This window comes from Callorhinchus milii, unplaced genomic scaffold, assembly GCF_018977255.1.
Source record: "Callorhinchus milii isolate IMCB2004 unplaced genomic scaffold, IMCB_Cmil_1.0 Scaffold2, whole genome shotgun sequence".
In the NCBI taxonomy this organism is placed as follows: Eukaryota; Metazoa; Chordata; class Chondrichthyes; order Chimaeriformes; family Callorhinchidae; genus Callorhinchus; species Callorhinchus milii.
In genome coordinates this window covers 121,001,565-121,023,175 of record NW_024704743.1, presented here as the reverse complement: position 1 = coordinate 121,023,175, position 21,611 = coordinate 121,001,565, and the positions used below count along the sequence as shown (strand labels likewise).

At 49.1% G+C, this 21,611-nt stretch overlaps 1 protein-coding gene across 1 annotated transcript; it reads right to left on the bottom strand.

Moving 5' to 3' along the window:
• Window positions 1–1,078: 1,078 nt before the first annotated feature.
• ppp1r16a (protein phosphatase 1, regulatory subunit 16A) lies at window positions 1,079–19,648 on the bottom strand. The gene is made up of 11 exons (XM_007895054.2): window positions 19,441–19,648; window positions 14,403–15,532; window positions 13,513–13,583; window positions 12,077–12,222; window positions 11,393–11,496; window positions 11,085–11,209; window positions 7,765–7,890; window positions 6,673–6,748; window positions 4,624–4,753; window positions 3,137–3,308; window positions 1,079–2,745 (listed from the first exon to the last, which is right to left on the bottom strand). Exons 2-11 carry the CDS (start codon window positions 14,647–14,649, stop codon window positions 2,293–2,295), a joined length of 1,650 nt encoding a protein of 549 aa, XP_007893245.2. The 5' UTR covers window positions 14,650–15,532; window positions 19,441–19,648; the 3' UTR covers window positions 1,079–2,292.
• Between the last annotated feature and the right edge of the window lie 1,963 nt (window positions 19,649–21,611).

Here is a 21,611-nt window from a genome sequence, read left to right as displayed (position 1 = left end):
CCAGAGTTCTACATATGTATGCCACCTACACAGAGACATTTCCCTGTATCTGGAATGAAATACAACCAACAACAACAAAATTACATTTGTATAGCGCCTTTCACGTTGGAGGACGTGCCAAGGCGCTGGGAGAGAATGCACACTCTCTCCTTGGAGGAACACATCCTGCTTACTTACGGAGAGTACTAGGCAGAGATTGTTGCTAAAGCTTGGGGAATTTAGTGTGCATTGGGGTAACTGCTGAAACCATATAGTTTTCCCACTGTCTGTCTAGCTGGGACCACTCTACTTTAGCTTGCAGGGGCTGAATGGGAAGAATCCCTGCCTCCAGTGACCAGGTCTGCCCCTACAGGTCCTGCCAATGAGCCAGGCCAACCCATCTGTCAATACCATTGCAGACCTGCCCGGCTCAGGAACCAGACTACCAAAACTGCCACAAAGGAATTACCCTAATTACGACATTCTGTTGCCAAGCATGTCATCTGGAGCCAGTTCAGCTTCCTTCCTCTCTCCCCCCCTCCCAAAGGAGAGCTTTGCGAATCTGCTAATAATCTTACGACTGTGCCCCTTACCACCGACTCCCCAACTAAAGCTAAGTTTTCCATATTCACCTGAGCATCTTGAAGTCCACTTGCAAATGCTTCATTTGCTGACATGGAAATCCCAAAGGCAATAATAGAACTCTATTTGTTAGGTCAGGGTATTAAGGGATACGGGGCAAGGGCGAGTAATTGGATTTGAGGTACAGATTAGCCACGGTCTTATAGAACGGTGGAACAGGCTCGAGGGGCTGAATGGCCTATTCCTGTTTCTGTTTCTCACAGACGCAGGTGTTGGTGGGAAGGGCAAGTCAAGGCAGCCAACAGGAAGTACTCGGTGACAAAGAGGGGAATCAACAGCTGCAACGGGTTACCAGAACAGAAAGTAGAGACCAGGACACAGACTTGTTTAAGAACAGAGGAGGTTGGAATGGGAGGATTTAGGATATTGGCAGGTCTAGGAAATGCATTCCTGCCTTTCCAACCTCTAGGATGTTTCCTTACCTAAACAGCACTGACTGACAAGGGACCAATTCAACATGTACACGTCAAACATTTTCACATCTTGCATTCTGTATCAGCATATATTATATTTATTTTTCTATTTTAGAAAATATTTAGACAAAAAACATTGTGCTCATCAAAGTAAAGGACGTCTATTGTAGGTAATGGATACCTTTCCATTCATTTACAGTGAATGTCATCACTTCTCCCAGTCAGGTCCCACACAGCTGAGACAAGAGGAAAGCTTCCTGTCAGTCCAGCACTCCCAGGACAGCCAGAGCACAGGTTAGAGAGAGTAAAGCTCCCTCTACACTGTCTGTCCAGCACTTCCAGGTCAGTTGTAGCCTGGGGCAAGACAGAGCCGTCACATTGCCTCAATAATGCACCTAATTCCAAACTTGGATCAACATTTGTACAGTGACATTTTACAAAATGCAAACATGTCCCTGACAGACTGTTTCGCACTGGGAGCTCATCTTACTCAGGGAGTCCATAACTTGCAGAGATAGAGATTGAAAGAGAGAGGGGGGGGGGGGGGGGGGGGAGGAGAGAAAAGGTTGCTCTCCCCAAGCTGGTGTAGGCAGGAACCAAGCTCATATCCAGTGACCAAGGTCATCACTCTCTGTCATGTCCCACACAGCTGAGACAGAGGAAAGCTCCCTCCACACTGTCTGTCCAGCATTCCCAGGACAGACACAGCACAGGTTTCTCAGTAACTTGACTGCTCGGCCCTATTCCATCCCCATGCAGGAGAAACACGTCCTGTTTGGAAACCTTTCGTTCCAAGAAAGGAATGACCAACAGACTGGATGACAAGACGTGGCTGTGCACTTTTACTAAGCCATCTTCAAGCTGTCAGCACTGTCTGTGTGCCTGAGGGTGACATGGGCAACTAGGTAGAATAAATCGTGAGTGAACAGTGCCCCTTGTGGTGGCTCCCTGAGGTCTGCAACTTAAAATGGAGTGCTGTGCGTCTGTTCAGAGTGACGGTTTGATCTGTGCAGTGACTGATTGGTCTAGCAATCCATCGGAGTGTAACGTTTCAAGCGCCCACACCTTGCTTCCAGGCAGTTAGTGTTTGGGAGGTGGGTGGTGGGGAGGGAGCTCATCTTCGACAGAGTTCAAACAAGGCACCGTTTCCTGCCTAAGACTGGAATGTTCCTTGCTCCCAAGTACGAAGCAGAAAATAAAATCACGAGCCGAGGACAGACAGTGTCCCGTGCTGAGGGGCACAGTGTCTGCTCCTGACTCACATCAGTCTGCAGCAGCGCCGAGACTTCTCACTCGGGGCCTCCTCCACAGGGGCCTTGAATTTGATGAGTGGAGGGTCTCCACTGGCACTAGTGAAGTACACCGAGTTGGGCTCAGGGGTGTCCCCGGTCGTGTCGGTCAGGCCACCCTCTGGTTGTGAAGGCCCGTCGACCGGGTCGGAGTTGACCGGGTACTCCTGGCTGGAGCTGACCGGATACTCCTCCCCGCTGGGGTGCTTGTTGTGCAGCTTGGCCGCGGCCCGCTGCCGCTTCAGGTCGGCCAGTGTGTGGTGGCACTTCTCCTTGTTCAGGTCTGAGGCTGGCTCCTCCCTGGTGGCCCTTTGGTAGGACGCGCTCCTGTCCAGTCGTGATGCTGGGAGAGCAGAGCCATTACCACACATGGCGCTGTCTGCTTTCTGCTCCTGTGGTTCACCAGCTTCAGGTAATGCTTTCTGAAGAGAAATAATTTACAATAGCATTCCCCCATTCTGTCTGTGCTGGTGCTCGCTCCCCCACTGGAGCTCTCTAGTCTAATCCCATTCCCTGCTCTTTTCCCAAACTCGTGTGCTTTTCTTCAAATATCTAACAGCCTCCTGTTCGTCCCTCGTCCCCTTCGCTCCACCATTGGTGGTCGTGCCTTCAGCCACAACGTCCCAAAACTCTCTCCCTCAATCCTTTCATGTTACCCCCTCCCTCCCCACTTTCAAGTCCTGCCTAAAGACCTTCCTCTTTGATTGTGCTTACGGTCACCTTTCCCCCTCCCTCGGGGTCAGACTCCGCCACTATAAGTGCTCCAGGACCTTATTATTCCCTGCTCGGAAACAACCGTTTTGCTGTACATACCACTCCATACTGTTGAAGCTCAGAGTCCGTCTGCCTGTCCTCGTCCTCCTCATCCTGGAGCTCCGGATCGCTCTCCCTGTTGCCGGCCTGCTGCCATACAATGGCCTCCTTCTCCTGCTCTTTCCGGTACATGTTATTCCGTTCATTCACGCTGACCCTCCGCACCACCTTCCTGTGGACCGAAAAAACAGCTGTTTTATGCCCAAGACTCCATCAAACCATCAAATAGAGCAGCATGATGGATATTTGCAGACTGGGACCAAACCCAGTGTAGGTATGAAACCTGTATGTGTGCGCTTTCTCTTTTGACTTTATGTATGTAGCCAACTCTCTCTGGAATGCCTGTGTCAGTTTCTCTTTGCCTGTGTGAGTGTGCATTTGTGAAATCCTGTAGCTCAGTGGTTAGAGCACTCGCATTGCAAGTGAGAGACCTGAGTTCAATTCCAGGCAGAGGGCGAAACCTTGGGCAAGTTTCCTTACTCCACACAGAGCCTAATAATAATCCCTCCAAAACCAAAAACAATAATGAATTGGTCATTTTCAATCTACGACTGTTTGTGGGACATTGCTGTGCGCAATTGGCTGCAGCGTTCGCCTACAAATATACAGTCAATTCACTTTACAGTGTGTTCTGTGAAGCGCTTTGGGACATCCTCCCGACGTGAAGAGCGCTATGTCAAATGCAAGGATTATTATTATTATTATTATTATTATTATTTATCTCGTGCCCCTCATACATGGTAGCATCCCAGAGCATGGGTGCAACAACAACAACTTGGATTTATATAGCGCCCTCCATGCCCAGACGGCGATTCAGAGCACTTTACAGTAATGGATCCCGGGACTGAGCCGGGGGGGGGGGGGGGAGATGACCGAAAAGAAAGGTCTTCAGCAGAGACCTGAAAATGGGAAGAGAGGGAGCGTGACGAAGGGAGTGAGGATTGCAGTTCCAGAGCCTCGGGGCATAGTGGCTGAAGGCACAGCCGCCGAGGGTGGAACGGAGGACTCAGGGGACGAGGAGGCCAGACCCAGTGGAACGAAGGCAACGGGTACTGTTTTGAGGAGAGCGGAGTTCAGACAGGTCGGGGGGTGCAGAGCAGTGCAGGGACTTGAATACAAGAGTGAGGATCTTGAAATCGATTCTCTCTGGGATAGGCAGCCAGTGCAGTCTGGCCAGGACTGGGGTGATCGGGGAGCGGGGTTTCGTGCGGGTGAGAATGCGGGCGGCAGAGTTTTGCACCACAAGTCTCTCTTCCTCTGTATGCATGCATGGCTGCCCAGAGGTGTCTGTGATTCAAGCAGTGGAGCTGTGAGACACAACAATCATCTCCAGTTCCCCTTCCACCATCCTGGCAGTCTCATGTACACATCACACCCCAAACTATACACTGTATCCCACGATATCATCTCACAAATTGGAAAGAGGGATGGGAGGGGACACTGAATTGGAGGGAGGCTGAGTGGGAGGGGGTTGAGGATACACTCACCCTCTGCTCCCTGTGCTAGATGTGCGCCGCTGCAGAGCTGTCTTGTGCTTGTCGTGCAGTTTGACGATAGCATCGTGTTTGTGTTTCAGGTCCAGCATCTTGGCCCGTACCTCCTCGTCCCCGCACACATCTGTAACCGAAAGGCAGTCGCAATACAAGAACTATTCAGCTCAGCTCGGGGGGCAAACACTTCCACCATAAATGGTCGATTCATGGTCCACCCAACTTCACTCCCACATTTCCCAACATTCCCTCTGCTCCTCCCGGGTCCTTCCCTGCCCACAACACTGAGACAATCTTCATCAAAGTCACCACAATGTCCTCTATCTCTCTGTGACCAGCACTCTCTGTGCCTCCTCGTCTTCCTCGATGTCTCTGCTGCTTTTGACACTGTGGCCCATTTCATTCTCCTCAACCAACTCTCCTCCCTCATCCACCTCAGAGGTTCCCGTCTTACTTGACCCACCACCTCTACTTTGTCTCCTCCTGTTCTTTAGAGTCGTCTGGACTGTACTCCAGGGTTCCATCCTCGACCTTCTCCTTTTTCTCATCTAAATACTACTTCTGAGAAATGAAAGTTAACTCACTATGTTGATGATGCCCAAATCTACGTTCCTTCCTCCAGTCACAATCTATCTACCTGCCTGTCAGACATCAAGGTCTGGATGAGCACCAACTTCAATTCACTTTACAGTATATTCTCTGAAGCGCTTTGACACGGTCTCTTTGACCGAGCCTTCAGCTCCGCTTTGACACGGTCTCTTTGACCGAGCCTTCAGCTCCTCTCGACTCTCTTCCCCCCCCCCCCTCCCCCCCCCCCCCCCCCCCCCCCCCCCCCCCCCCCCCCCCCCCCCACCCCCCCCCTCTCTGACCATTTCCCCCCTGCTCGGGTCACCTACTGTGCAGCGCCTTGGGACGTCCTCCTGACGTGAAAGGCGCTCTATAAATGGAATCTTGTTGTTGTTGTTGTTGAGATGTCTCAAAGACGTGATAAGGCGCTATATCAAATGCAAGGATTATTATTATTATAACTTTCTACAGCTCAATATGGACAAGATCGAAGCCATCCTCCTCAGCTCCCATTAAAGTATCCTGACCTTCCTAGCCTATCTATCAAACTAAGCAAGTCAGTGTACAAACTTGGCATCCGGTTCGATCCTCAGCTGTCCTTCTTGCCTCAAATTGAGTCCCTGACCCAAGACTGCTTTCCTTCACTTCCACCACACTGCCCGCCTCCGCCTCTATCTCACACCAAATGCTACCCTATACATTCCTGAGGGCATCTATACTATTATCATCTCCTGCCTTGACTTCTCAAATGCATTCCTTACCAGTTTCACCATCCACAAGGTTCAGCTAATCCAAAACCCTGCTGCCTGTATCCTTATCCGCACCAAAGCCAACAACGCCTATCAGCCTAATCCTCACCAGGCTCCGTTTCCAAACACATCAACTTCGAGGTCCTCACTGTCACATGTAAATCCCTTCACTCGCTCACACCTCCCTACCTCTCTGACCTGCAAAGAATGTACAGCACCGAAACAGGCCTCTGGCCTAATCAATTCATGATTAGGCTTCCCAAATTCCTTACTACCTCCCATACTGTTCGATTCCCCTCTCCCTCATGTGAAGGCTACTGTCAAATGCATTAACACTAAATGATTGAACCAAAGCTTTGGGCAGTGTGTTCCACAAGTAATTCCTCCTAAATTCTCTTTTAGTTCCCCTAGTCGCTAACTTATGCAGTTGTTTGTAGAACTTGATGCACACACAATGGCTGCCGCTTTGAGCTATCAAAACAGTCAGTACATTTGGCTTTCAATGCTCCTTACAAGCTGTAGTCATCGCACTGACACACACTCTACTGTTCTAATGATAGCCCAGATATACTGTGGCTGATCTGATGGCTGAGTGTAGAGCAGCACTGCCAGTACACCTATGTGAGAGTGAGAAAGATTCACAGAATGAGCAAATAGGAGTGTGAGTGTGTGGGGGTTAGAGTGACCAAGAAAGCTGAAATGAGAAAGCGTTGCGTGATTCCAATCGTACCTAATGGAGTCTCATCGAGGAAGGACTTGGCATTTAGACTGGCTCCATTCCCCACCAGCAACTCCACCATGATAACCTGAAAACAAGAGAACAATTCAGCACGACACGGGTGAGGCGTTGCACAGTCACAGACAGTCAGTCCATCAAAGAAATGCTGAGCCTTAGAGAACAAAACCTGTACAACACCAGACGCGAGATGACCTAACGCAAGATATGAGGGCCAGGTTCATGCAGAACAATTCCAGCAAAACCCAAGAGGTTAATATACATTCAATCTCAGCAACTCTTTCCAGCTTACACCCTGTTTTACTGACTGTAGCTCTACTATGACTCCGGTTTCCTGAAATTACTGGGTTCAGTAACTTCTCTCAACCAGTGGTCTTTACTTCTTTACACTGCCAGGCTCAGCAATGTCCCCTAGCCAGTGCCTGTCTATATGATTATCTGTACTAATTACTGCAGTACCCTCAAACTGGAACTCAGATGCTAGGCTGTGATCAATAACTACACTGTAAACAATAATGAACAGGAAGAAAGAATGCTTGGAAGCTGGAGACAATCATCCCCGCATTTGATATAGTGCCTTATCACATTATTGAGACGTGTCAAAGCGCTTCACAGGATATACTGTAAAGTGGATTGATTGTATTTTGTGGACAAAACACGGCAGTCAGTTGCACACAGCAATGTCCCACAAACAGCCATGGAATGAGTCACTGATTTTATTTGGGAGATTGTTGGCCAGGATACGGGAGAGAGAATCTCCATTAACTTATCACATAGTGCCATGGGATCCACCTGAACAGGCAGACGGGACCTTAGTTTGGCACCTCCGACAATGCACAACCTCTATATAACACGCGTATACCCAGCACTGTGCCAGTGAACAGGAACAATGAACAGCAAGAAAGAACGCTTCAAAGCTGGAGATGATAAATATTGAGGGACATCTTTTTTTCCTGTTAACAATTGTGCACAAATATATTTTCAGCTCCAGAAAGGGGCACCTATACGGGTTTCCTTTGATTGGAGAGTGAGTAACATGGTAGCCAGTGGTGCCTCTGTCTGTACCTGTCCCTGGATTACACTGACCTGCCCCCAACAGGCCGCAGCATGCAGTGGTTCCCAGCCGTCACAGTCCTTAAGATCCACACGGGCTCTGTGTGTGAGGAGCAGCTCCGCAGCCTCGATGTAGCCGTTTGCTGCAGTGATGTGAAGCTGAGGATAAGAGAAAGAGCTCATATAACTGAAACAAATCAACGGCAGTGTAACAGAACTATAGGTATAACTGCATTAAAAGCAGCTCTTCAATCTTGTACTGGTGCTCACTCCTCACTTGAGCTCTCTATTCGATTCCTATTCACCTGATCTTTTTCCCACACTGCGCTGGTGTTCACCCCTCCCCCAACTGGGGCTCTCCACTCTAATCCAAAACTCCGCCGCACGGATATTCACCTGCACAAAACTCTGTACCCCGATCACACCAGTCCTTGCCAGACTCCACTGGCTCCCAATTACCGAGCAGATCGATTTCAAGATCCGCTCACTCGGTTTCAAACCCCTTTATACCTCGCACCTCCCTACTCCTCCAAATACTTACCCCCCCCACTCTATCCCCCGGCTGGCTCCGGCCTGTTTGTCCCTCGTCCCCTCCACCATCGGTGGCCTCGCCTTCAGCCACTACGCACGGAAACTCTGGAATTTTCTCTCTAGGTCCCTCCACCTTGCCCCTCCCTCTCCACTTTCAAATCCCGCCTGAAGACCTTCCTTTTTGATCATGCTTACGGTCACCTCCCCCCGCCCTCTCCCCCTGGCTCAGCGTCAGACTCTGGCATTGTCAAGCTCTCTGGGACACTACCCCACATGAAGGGCGCCATATAAGTGCAATTTGTTGTTGTTATCAGATTTCCTGATCTTTCCACATCCTGTGCTGGTATTCACTTCCCCACTGAAGCTCTTGACTATAAACCCCATTCCCTGCTCTCTCCCAATCATGTCTGTGCTGGTGCTCTCTCTCGCACTGCTCTCTACTCTAATCCTATTCTCTGCTCTTTCCCCACTGTATCCACGCTGAGCGATGATCTACTCCTGCCTGAATCTGTTACTTTGCTAAATACATGGAAGGAATTGTTCTGAGCAGATGGATAGGTAGTGAGAGAAGTGTATCCCTGTAAACTGTTAAGATACATGTAGGTAATCTTTTGGAAAGTGAGATTCCTGCCTGTAACTGGCAGCGTACAGCTAAGTAACAATAACAACTTACATTTATATAGCGGCCCTCACACAGGGTAGCTTTCCAAAGTGCTTGACAGTGGCGGAGATGGGGAAGAAGGGGGCAAGGTGGAGGGATTGAGGAAGAGTGTTCCAGAATTTCAGGACATAGTGGCCAAAAGCGTGGGCACCAGTGGTGGAACGGAGGGCACAGGAGACAAGCAGGAGGCCAGATCCAGTCAAGTGGAGGCAACGAGTAGTTGGTTGGAGAGTATACAATAGGAGAAATGAATGTGGCTGTCAGAAATATCAACTGAGGAGGTATATTATAATTATTTATGGTGGAATGACAACAACAAAATTACATTTGTAGAGCGCCTTTCACAGGTCGTCCCAAGGCGCTGGACAGTCAGTGTTTCGGACCCAAACTGGGGGTCGGGATTGGGGAGGGTGGAGGGCAGGAGTGGGAAAGTAGGGTGATCAAAAGCATAGTCGAAGAGGAGGGTCTTGAGATGGGTCTTGAAAGAGGCAAGGGAGGGACGAGGCGGAGGGACTATGGGATGGAGTTCCAGAGGGTGGGGGCAGAGTGGAAGAAGGCCGCCCGCCAATGGTGGGGCGGGCGAGGCGGGGGACCTGGAGCAGGCCGGAGACCGCTGAGTGGAGGGAGCGGGAAGGATTGGTAGGGGGGCTAGGAGGTCGCAGAAGGAGGGGATAGCAAGGTCATGAAGGGCTTTGAAGGTGAGGACCAGGATCTTGAACTGTATCCTCTGAGTGATGGGAAACCAGTGGAGTTGGGCAAGGATGGGGGTAATAGGATCACAGAGCCTGGTGTGGGAGAGGACACGGGCTGCAGAGTTCTGGATGATCTGCAGCCTATGGAGGTAGGAGTTCGGAAGGCCAACAAGCAAGAAATTTGCACAGAATGCGCATATGAGGATTTCAGCGGCCTACAGTGTGAGACAGTGGCAGAGCCAATGTTGCAGAGGTGGGGGAAGGCATTGCGGATCACGCTACCGATGTGGGGTAGAAAGGATAAACAAGAGGGTCAAACAAGACGCCAAGGTTCCAGACTGGCTTAGTAAGGTGAAGTGTGCATCCATGGATGGTAATGCTTTCCTCCTGAGTTGTGGAGGCGCTGACGTGTTGCCAATCTGGAGGGCCTCGGTCTGGTTGACGTTCAACTGAAGAAAGTTAGCTCTCTTCCAGGACTTGATGTCTGACAGTCATTCTGTCAGGACAGCAGTGGTCCTGGAGTCAAAGGTGGAAGCAGAGAGGTAGAGTTGGGTGTCATCCGTATACATATGGAAGTTGACCCCATGTCTGCGGATGATGTCACCAAGAGGGAGCATATAGATATTGAAGAGGAGGAGATCAAGGACAGAGCCCTGAGGAATGCCACACGAGACGGTGCAGGGGCTAGAGGAGAAACCGTTTGTGGAGATGAAGTGGAAGCAGTTTGAGAGGTATCATCTGAACCATTCAAGGACAGAGCCATGAAGCTTGAGTTGAGAGGATCAGCGGTGGATGAGGATAGAGTGGTCAATGGTGTCAAAGGCAGCAGAAAGGTCAAGGACAAGGGAGGCCTGGTTACAGATGGACAGAACGTCATTTGTCACTTTGATCAGGGCTATTTCTGTGCTGTGGGCGGCTCGAAATCCCAATTGGAGGGGTTCGTGAAGGGAGTTGCGGGAGAGGAAGGAGCGAAGCTGGAAAGAAACGACTCATTCCAGGCCCTTGGAGAGGAAAGGGAGGTTGGAGATGGGGCAGTAGTTTGAGAGAAGGAATGTGTCCAGGGAGGATTTTTTTTATTATTTTAAGGATAGGAGTGATGACGGCCGTTTTTAAAGGGGTGGGAAAGATACCAGTGGACAAGGAGAGGTTTATGATGCCTGTGAGTAGAGGAGCAAGGAGGTGGAGCTGGGAGGTAAGAGAGGGGTAGGGATGGGGTCGAGGGAGTAGGTGGTCGGTTTCATGTGGGTTATAGTTTTGGGAGTGGCCAAAAGCGCAGGTACTGATGGTGGAATGGAGAGCACAGGAAACCAGACCCAGTCAAGTGGAGGCAGCGAGTAGTGGGTTGGGGAGTAGGCAGATCGAACAACAATAGGAGGACTGAATGTGGCTGTTAGAAATATCACCTTGCCCTTTACTGAGGAGATTTAAGTAGAAAGCAGAGTAAATGAGAAGTTGTAGAAAGTCCCTACCAATGACATGCCCTGGCCGTCCTGGCCGTTTATATCAGCTCCCGACTCCACCAGCTTTCTGACGTCCTCAATCATCCATCTTTCTGTGGCCTCACGCGAGTTGTCAATTTTTTCCTGGGTGATGCCTGAAAAGAATATTAAGAAAGCATGACAAACAGCGTGCTCAGTGCCTAATATTGTCCTGCTGCAACTCCTCCCCCCCACTCCCCCTGCAGAGGCAGGCCCGCCACAGAGAACACTAAGGTCCTCCAGACAATCTGAAAGATTCTCCTCATTACAGGATCTCTCAATCCCGCTCGCTCGGTTACCTTGTTCTGCCATCGCGTTCTCGATGTAGTCGAGGGTGACATCATCCTCGCATAGGTCATAGGGCATGTTTCCATCAGCGTTCACTGCTAGCAGGTTTGCACCCCTGTAACCAGACACGTCATCAGAACTCGAGCTGTTAGTTTCTGCCCACTAATCAGCCACCTCACACAGACTGGCAAACCGAGATAGAGAGCGAGCGCTCACAAGCCACATACCCACTGTCCCCTCATACACAGACAACAGAGTTTGGTAAGGGGTGGGTGGAAGGAGGGAGGGTTAAAGAGAGGCAGGTAGGCAATGAGATGGATAAAGAGAGGAGCGATGGACAAAGACTAATTTTGCAGTCAGCAAAAGCAGTCATAAAGTGAATGATTGAATGATTGGGGGGGATTTTATTGACGAGATTCCCTTCTCTTTTCAAATAGTGCCATGGGATCTTTAACATCCACCTGAACAGGCAGATGGGACCTCAGTTTAACATGTCCTTCAAAGCTTTATCAATGCAGGACATCACAATACTACGTTGAATCAGAATGAACCCAAGTTCATTCAGAATCTTCTGAACCTAAGAGTGGTTAAAATAAATAATAAGCTTGTGTTTAATATAATAACGAATGAGGATCTTGAGGAGTAACCAGAGGCAGGAGGCTGGTCCAGGAATAGGTTGGGGAGGGGTACGTAACTGTTTGATCAGCTCTTCCACCAGGTGTAAGTGTCCACAGGTGGAGGCAGCATGTAGTGGTGTCCACAGTTCACTGTCACATGCATTCACGTCCGCTCCTTCTGCCAGAAGCAGCTTCACAATCTCCTTGTAGTCATCAATACAGCACTGCAACAAAGACAAAAAATATTTGTAGATCGCCTGTCACGGCAGGAGGACGTCCCATGGCGCTGGACGTCCCAAGAAAGAACTGTTATACCCCCTTATCACATTGAAATGTCTCAAAGCACTTTACAGTAATTACTGTGAGTAGTTAGTACTGTTTTTGTAGGTATAAGTAGCAGCCATTTTTTCCACAGTAGATCCCACCTCTTCCCCCACACAAAACAGTGTGAGGTCCATGACAAATTAATCTAGTGGATTGATGGGCAGGATACCTTCTGTTTTTAATAGTGTGTAGGATCTTTATCCTCCTTTAGCGATGGGGGGAGGGGAAGGGAAAAGCAAAGTAAGCTTTCGGTTTCTGAGCAGGCAATGCATGAATGGGTCTAAATAGGCCGCCCAGACCCTTGTATTCAGTGCTATCAGCAATAAGCAACCGAATGAAAAAAGGAACGTACATAAAGATAGAAACCACTGCAGCTGGTGGTTCAAACATTTCAACAATAAGTGCAGAAAACTGGCTTCCAAAATAAAGCTAAGAACTTTGCAAGGTTCTGCCCACAAAGTATACAGTTAATTCACTTTACAGTATATTCTGTGAGGCGCTTTGAGACGTCGCAAAGACGTGATAAGGCGCTATATCAAATGCAAGGATTATTATTATGCACATTCTTGTAATTTTTATGCGATACTCTCAAGGCTAACAATGTAAGATATTGTAAGATATTTGGGGCTTTGGCTGATCACAGTAAAGGAAAAGTACTTGAATGTCTCGAACCGATGGGAAGTGCTGCCCTGCACACTGGAATGTGTGACATCATTTGGAGACTGAGGATGGCAGTGAGGGTGTTATTCACCAATGGATGGATTCACAAGGCAGATTGACAGCCCTATCAACAGCAAATTATTGTTATTTCTATAGCACCTTTCACATCAGGTGAACATCCCAAGGAGCTGGGCAGTCAAGGATTTGGACCCGAGCTAGGGGTTGGGATCAGGACGGGTGGAAGGCAGGGAGGGTAAGGGTAGGAGAGTGACCGAAGTCGTGGTCGAAGAGGGGGTTCTTGAGACAGGTTTTGAAGGAGGCGAGGGAGAGAGGCGAAGGGACTGTGGGATAGAGTTCCAAAGGGTGGGAGCAGAGATGCTGGTGGCCTGACCCCCGTTAATGGGGTGTGCCAGGCAGGAGCATTGAGTAGGCCTGAGTCTACTAAGTGGAGGGAGTGGACAGGTTGATATTGAGTTGCCGTCCAGACATAACACATTTGTGAGCATACCAGGTAATGGAACAAAACTAACCTGATGCAGTGCAGTCAAACCGTCCTCATTGTACAAGTCCGGGGCTATTCCATTCTTTAACAATTGCTGAACTGCAAGACAAGAATGGCTCATCAGTAACCAAGTGAGCTGGAGCCTACATGCTCAGACACAGTCAGTTTTCTCAGGGCCGTTTCACGAAGGGGAGGGGTAATAAAATCAAAGTCAACTGAACACAATCTCCCTTCCTCCAGTACACTGAGAATAAGTTATACTGTATGTACCTTATACCTTTATATTCTGTAAATCGTGAAACAGCACATATAAGAGCCACAGGATTGGACTAGACAGCTCCAGTGGGGAGTTAGCACCCATAATGGGGAAAGAGCAAAGGAATGGGATTATACTAGAAAGCTCATGTGGGGGAGCGAGCTCCAGTACAGATATGCTTGCATTGCATTAATGCAATGGACGTAGAGCAAAGGAATAAGATTAGAGTAGAGACCTCTGGTGGGGAAGCAAATTGCAGTACTAACATGATGGACTGAAGGACCTTTTGTATTAATAAATATTATAACCCTTGCATTTGATATAGAGCTTTTCACATCTTCTAGACACCTCGAAGCACTTCAGAGAATATACTGTAAAGTGTAGCAACTGTATATTTGCGGGCGAAACGCGGCAGTCAATTGCGCACAGCAGTGTCCCACAAAAAAGTTGTGGATTGAAGTGACCAATTTTATTATTGTTCTTTTTCTTGAGGGATTATTATCAGGCGTGTGGAGTAAGGAAACTTGCCTAAGATTTCGCCCTGCCGAGAACCGAACCCAGGTCTCTCGTTTGCGAGGAGAGTGCTCTAACCACTGAGCTACAGGTCTCCTATAACCACTCTGGGGTGCTAAGCCTAATGAACTGCTATGAGACATCCTTACCTTCTTCTACATCATTGCGAGACGCAGCCTCCAAGAGCTGGATGTTTTCAGGGAACTGTATCCTGCGTTGCTGCCTGCTGCTCTTCCTCTGGCTTGCCTTGGCCTTTTTACCACGTGCGTCCTTCTCAAACTGCGCCCACTTTTTCAGCTGTTGCCCTCGTCGTTTCTGCGCGTGCTTCAATCTCTCATGCGTCGTCATTCGCCCGACCAGTGGCAGCTCGGCCAGGAGCTCAGTATGCTCCGCCATGATTGGGGGAGGGGAGAGTGACAGACGTTTTAAAAGCCCTGTGCAACGTGTACCTTCGAGCCAACCAAAAAAAGTTCCACACCTTTGCGTCTTCACATATCCCTGGAGACAAAATGGGTGGTACCACCCATAACAACAGTACACTTTTAAAATATGCCAACAATTGTTCTTTAGAAAATTAATACCACGATCTGCAACAGTTAATTTCTCAACTCTTCAGCCCATGCTCTTGATCAAGCCAAAAGCTGTCTCTTTTGCATTCACTCATCCAAACGCAGCAAGAAACTTCACACTAGCAGCAGCTGGGATAATTAGACATAAAAGATGCCAAATTGCAAAAAATAATATTTAGTAAATCCCTGGTCTTTTTTCCTGCGGGTCTACCGCAGACAACTGCCAGTGTGGTTTATTCACTGCTTAATGTCTGTTCTTGGAGTACGCACGGCAACGGAATGCACTTAATCCAAAGCCAAGCTTTCAATGAGCATGTCCAGTCTGCATTGGTGGATGTGTGTGACTTTCTGATGGGATTCAGTCTGGGGTGCTGCAGTTCAGTGCACTCCTGATACTCTCTCGCCCTCATAAGCTTCCTGAAACTGGGAGCACGTGCAGTCTTGCTTCAGGTGGCCTCTAGAGTTTGCTAGTGCTGTTTTTTTTAAAAATCACAAAATAATTTCCAGGTCAGGAGAGTTCTCGGGAGGTGTAGTAAAGATGCATCCGTTTGTATCCCCTCCCTTCAAGCTTTGTAGCCACCGACAAACAAACAGGGATAAGAAGTGAAGCGTCGACTTGAACTTAAACAAAACCTTTAGTTGCCATTTCCTGTCTCTGGACAGCTGATTCTCTGGCCATGTTTGAATGCGTCTCTGAGTATGTTAAGATTCTGGGAAGAGAATAAAAAGCCGTCAATAAAGGCGCTGTTGTCCAGATTGTTGTCTAAGCACTTCATATTTAACCCAGTCAGACATGCAGCTGCTATGCCCTAGTACACCCATACAGCAACCATTGAGCTGCCCAGTCTGGTCTCTTAAGGGGCTGCACTCACACAACCCTGGAATCAGCATGTTGGCCTGGTTGAGCCGAATATAGAGAAAACTGAGTGCTTTTAGAAGTCACTGTGTATATAAAAAAAACACTATCAGTGGCAAGCTGTACAGTTTTAGCTGGTTAGACTTCAGCAATACCCCAACACACACTGTGGGGTCCCCAAGCATGGACTCTTGCTAACCTGCACCTAATAGTTTCCAGAATTCAGTGTCATCACACCCCTCCTCAAAAGATCTACGCTAGTGTCATCACACCTCTCCTCAAAAAATCTCTCATACTATCGTCCCATCTTCAACCTATGCTTCCTTGCCAAAGACCTGGAACGCATTGTTGCAGATCAACTTCAGTCACCTCTCTCTCCCCCCTCCCTCCTCGAGCCCCTGCAGTCTGGTTTTCACTCTGCCCACAAACGGTTTGTCCTCTAGCCCCCGCACCATCTTGTGTGGTGTTCCTCAGGGCTCTGTCCTTGGTGCCCTCGACTTCAACATCTATATGCTCCCTCTTGGTGACATCATCCGCAGACATGGGGTCAACTTCCACATCTATGTGGATGATACCCACACCTCAAGCGCTGACAGCATCACCACCCATGGTTGCACACTCCACTTACTAAGCAAGTCCGGAACATTGGTGCCTTGTTTGACCCTCAACTATCCTTTCCACCCCACATCGGTGCCATGACCCACTCTGCCTCCCCCCATCTCTACAACATCGCCCGGTTCCGCCATTGTCTCACACTGCAGACCACCGAAACTCTCATACCTGCATTCATAAAATCGAGGCTCGACTATGCAAACTCCTTGCTTTGTCGGCCTCCCCAAATCCTCCCTCCATAGGCTGCAGATCATCCAGAACTCTGTAGCCCGTGTCCATTCCCACACCAGGCTCTGTGACCCTATCACCCCCTATCCTCGCCCGACTCCACTGGCTTCCCATCACACAAAGCATGCAGTTCAAGATCTTGGTCCTCACCTTCAAAGCCCTCCATGGCCTTGCTCCATCCTACCTCTATGACCTCCTAACCCCCTACCATCCTGCCCACTTCATCCGCTCAGCGGGTTCCGGCCTGCTTCACGTCCTCTGCCTCACCATTGGTGGGCGGGCCTTCTGCCACTCTGCCCCCACCCTCTGGAACTACATCCCGCAGTCCCTCCACCTCGCCCCCTCCCTTGCATTCTTCAAGACTCGGAGAGGTAGGAGGGAGCGAGGCCGTGAATGGCCTTATAGGTGAGGATGAGGATCTTGAATTCGATCCTCTGGGGGATGGGGAGCCAGTGGAGGCGAGCGAGGGTGGGGGTGATGTGGTCGCGGTGTCTGGTGGGGGACAGTACACGAGCTGCAGAGTTCTGAATGACCTGCAGTGTGGAGGGAGGTGGCGGGAAGGCCGGCGAGGAGAGAGTTCCCATAGTCCAGCCTTGAGGTGATAAAGGCGTGGACCAGAGTTTCAGCAGCGTGAGGGGTGAGGTAGTGCCATAGTCTGGCGATATTCTGGAGGTGATGGAAGGCGGTGCCAGTTGTGGTGCGGATATGAGGGAGCAAGGACAGCTCAGGGTCGAACAGAACCCCGAGGTTCCTGACCGGCTTTGAGAGGTGGAGAGTGCAGCCTTGGATGCTGATGTTGTCAGCGCCTGAGGTGCGGAGGCGCTGACCCGAGCCAATCAGGAGGGCCTCAGTTTTGTGTACGTTGAGCTCTTCCTCCCCCACATCTGAAAGGCACCACACAAATGTAATTTTGCTGTTGTTGCCCACAGCACAGACAGCGCTGGTCAAAGTCACAAACAACGTTCTCTCTATCTGTGACCAGAGCTCCCTCTGCCTCCTCGTCCTCCTGGATCTCTGTCGTGTTCCACACAGTCTCAACCATGCCATCCTCCTCCATCTACCTTAGTGAGACCGCACTCGCATTTTCGAGTCCTACTTAACCAACTGCCTCCATTTCATCTCAACAAATGGTTTCTCCTCCCACCCCCGCCCAGTCACCTGCGGGTACCCCAGGGCTCCATCCTTGGCCCTCTTCTTTTCCTTATCTGTATGCTCCCACGAGGTGATGTCATCTGCAGACACGGGGTAAACCTCCACATGTATGCGGATGACGCATAAATCTACTTTCCTCCTCCAGTACCAACTCCAGGTCCACCGATGTTCTATCAGCTTGTCTGGCAGACATGAGTGGGTGGCCTGGATGAGTGCAAACTTCCTGCAGCTGAATATGGACAAGATGGAAGCCATACTCCTTGGCTCCCGTCAATGTCTTCAATTCTGCGGATCTGAACTCCTCAACCACCCTGGACTCTCCCTAAGACACACTGAACCAGTGCGCAACCTAGGTGTCCGGTTTGACCCTCAGCTGTCCTTCCTCCCCCACATCCGGTCCCTGACCAGGACCGCCTTCTTCCACCTCCATCACATTGCCCATCTCCGACCGTATCTTACCCCAAAAGCAGACGAAACCCTCGTGCATGTGTTTGTCACCTCCCGCTTGGATTACTCCAATGCACTGCTCACCGGTCTCCCCAGCTACACCATTCAAAAGATCCAGCTCATTCAGAACTCTACTGTCCACACACTGACCCGGACCAAACTCCGTACCCACATCTCACCAGTTTTGGCCCAGGCTCCACTGGCTCATGTTCAAATCTATTCACTCCCTGGCACCTCCCTACCTCTTCGACCTCCTTACTCTCCAATCCACTACCTCCGCTCAACCGGTACCAGCCTCCTACTCGTCCCTCACACTCTCCGCCCCACCACCAGGTCGGGCTTTCAGCCACTGCACCCCAAAACTCTGGAACACTCTCCCTCAATCCCTCCACCTTGCCCCTCTCTCGTCCCGCCTGAAAACTTTCCTCTTCGACTGTGCTGACGGCTACCTCCCCCCTCCCCCCTGCTCAGTCAGGCTCCGCCACTGTTAAGCACTCTGAGACGCTACCCTGCATGCAGGGCGCTATATAAGTGCAAGTTGTTGTTGTTGAAATAGCTAAGCAGGATTCCTCCCTCCAGGGGGAGAGAGCGCATTCCATTCCAACAATCTATCTTTGGAATTTCCATGTGTAGGTGGGAGGCAGGGAATTCTTAGTTTGGTTTGGATACTCTTAAGGAAATGTCAGAAACCTGGCTGAGCAAATAAAAAGAAAAGTAAAACAGACGCACTGATTAGAGATCTGCACTCTCGTATCTGTTTACTGACTTAGTTCACAAACTATTGGAAAACGTTACAATAGAAAAATGAGTAAAATGATAAGGCAGGAAGTTTGTTACTGAAAAAACATTTGATCACTTAATCCATGACTGTTTGTGCGACACCTCTGTGCGCAATTGGCTGTCATGTTTCACCCAAAAAACATAGTCAATTAACTTTACAGTAGACTCTGAAGCACTTTAAGACACAATAACCGCTATATCAAATGCAAGGATTATTATTACAGTACGTGCTGGTTAATCATAATTCAGGATAGGGTTAGCCCGTAAAATTTCTTTTTAAATTTGGTTGTGTTGTTGGCCCAGTTTCAAATTCCAGCTACCTAGAAGGGGTTTACTGTATACAATTCTCCTTCTTTCAACTACTCCCTTGGGTTAGATGCCCAGCCAGCTGTGTAAAAACACTTTTTAGAGACTTCCTCCTGACATTATGTAAACATAAATTGTTTTGCAGATGGTAAATTAAGCCAAATGGAAATTGCAGTTGAACATAAGACATTTCGTTACATAAAATCATTTTGTAAGTGGGAAAAACAATTTCTTTACCTGTTGGTTTTGAGCTCAATGTTCCTCTCTCAGTACACCAGAGCCAGGAGGTACTGAGGGAGCCATCACAGAAAGAAGCGACCTTGAGGGAGATTGAAGTCTCATATTGGTTTAGCACCAGCTTAAGGGGAATCACTTTCCTGGTCTCAACAATTTGGCAAGTGAGCGATTTCAAATAAACAAACCCCACTAAAACTCCACAACTCCTCGCACAACTGAAGAGAAAGAGAAAGAAAGACTGTAAAGCAGTCATGGTAAATAAAGGATTATGATTAACACTAAGAATCATTTAAAGAACTTTGCACATTGCAGTGCAATTAAAAGCATTGTGATATTGGAGAGATATGCGCAAGTTGGTTATTTATTGTAGGGCGTAGTTTGGATCCACACATGAAGTACAATTATGGAAAGCATATGGGTCTGCATATTTTATACTTGAAGGATTTAGGTACAGAGCGGTAACTTGTCCCAATGGGCCTGTTCTGACATTGTTATTTAGATCGCAGCAAATCTTTTAATCCCATTTCCCTGCATATCTCCATACTCCTTAATCCCCAAGTATGTGTGGATTTCCCTTTTCAAGATTAGGCATAGTATGTCTTTCTCCAATAAGAATGAGTAAATCACAAAATACATGCACTGCAGAAGCTACAACTGTTTTGTCTTAAAATCATACAAAATTATTAGATCTAATCTTAACTTTGAAGTCATTTTCCCACAATTCTTAAAAAGAACCAGTTGCCAAATTAAGACTGCATTTAATAATTGTGCACAATTGGTGCTCCATTTTAACACATTAGGACAAAATGGCTTCACAGGCTAAGACGCGGTGAAATTTCAGCCCTCTAGAGAGGAATGAAAGCCCAGACTGATTAGCATTGAATAAGGTATCACTTCCAGAATCATATAAAGAAATTGATTTTAAACCTGTGTCGCCTCCGATTCTCTGCTGGGTACACATGTACCTGACAGCTGCTCAATCAATTGGTAATAAAAATAACTATTGGAAGCACACAATAGAAGTGGGAATGTTTAGAAGCACATAGCATTTACATTGGCATCTAAATGTGGGTGTGTGAGAGAGAGAGAAAGAGAGAGAGGGAACGGACAGGTTAACATTCCACAACACACCCTTCACCTGGAAGAGACCAATAGGACAAGAACATCAGCCGATCTTTTTCTTTCAAATGGTGATTGGCCTGGTGTGGAATTTTTGTCATGAATTTTCAGACTTTTATAATACGAGATGTTGCTAATTCAGTCTCCTGATCATCCAGTGAGTCAAGGTACCTTACACTACCAGCACTACACACACACTGGTTTGTGCTGAGTTACTGATCTCAGCCAGGATTGCAGTTAAGGCTTCAGCTGCTGATCCCTATCCAGAAACCCCCGTACTACCCAGCTAAAAGGTACATGTATAGATGTGAGGACAAGACTGGTCTCAGCCATATTGCTTCCCACCTACAACAACAACAACAACAAGATTCCATTTATAGAGCGCCTTTCACGTCGGGAAGACGTCCCAAGGCACTGGACAGTTGAGTCAGGACCCGAGCATTGGGGGGAAATGGTCAGGTGAGGGGAGGGAAGGGAGGGAGCGAGGAGGGGGTAGAGAGTCGAGAGGGGAGCTGAAGGCACGGTCAAAGAGAAAGGTCTTGAGACCGGCCTTGAAGGAGGAAAGGGAGGAAGAGGCGAAGGCACTGGGGGATAGAGTTCCAGAGCCTCGGGGCTGAGAGGCTGAAGGCCCGGCCACCGATGGTAGGGCGGTTGGGGCGGGGGATGTGGAGCAGACCGGAGCCAGAGGAACGGAGGGTACGGGCAGGTAGGTAGGGGGATAGTAGGTCAGAGAGGTAGGAGGGAGCGAGGCCGTGAATGGCCTTGTAGGTGAGGATGAGGATCTTGAATTCGATCCTCTGGGGGATGGGGAGCCAGTGGAGGTGAGCGAGGGTGGGAGTGATGTGGTCGCGGTGTCTGGTGCGGGACAGTACACGAGCTGCAGAGTTCTGAATGACCTGCAGTGTGGAGGGAGGTGGCGGGAAGGCCGGCGAGGAGAGAGTTCCCATAGTCCAGCCTTGAGGTGATAAAGGCGTGGACCAGAGTTTCAGCAGCGTGAGGGGTGAGGTAGTGCCGTAGTCTGGCGATGTTCCGGAGGTGATGGAAGGCGGTGC

What these genes read in the sequence shown, in the direction of transcription:
- ppp1r16a (XM_007895054.2), bottom strand. Translation starts at nt 14,649, where the DNA reads ATGGCGGAGCATACTGAGCTCCTGGCCGAGCTGCCACTGGTCGGGCGA. An exon ending in CTGCGGCCTGTTGGGGGCAG is followed by an intron (nt 6,749 to 7,764) that starts GTCAGTGTAATC and finishes TCTTGTTTTCAG; the next exon opens with GTTATCATGGTGGAGTTGCT. An exon ending in AGCTTCAACAGTATGGAGTG is followed by an intron (nt 2,746 to 3,136) that starts GTATGTACAGCA and finishes ATTTCTCTTCAG; the next exon opens with AAAGCATTACCTGAAGCTGG.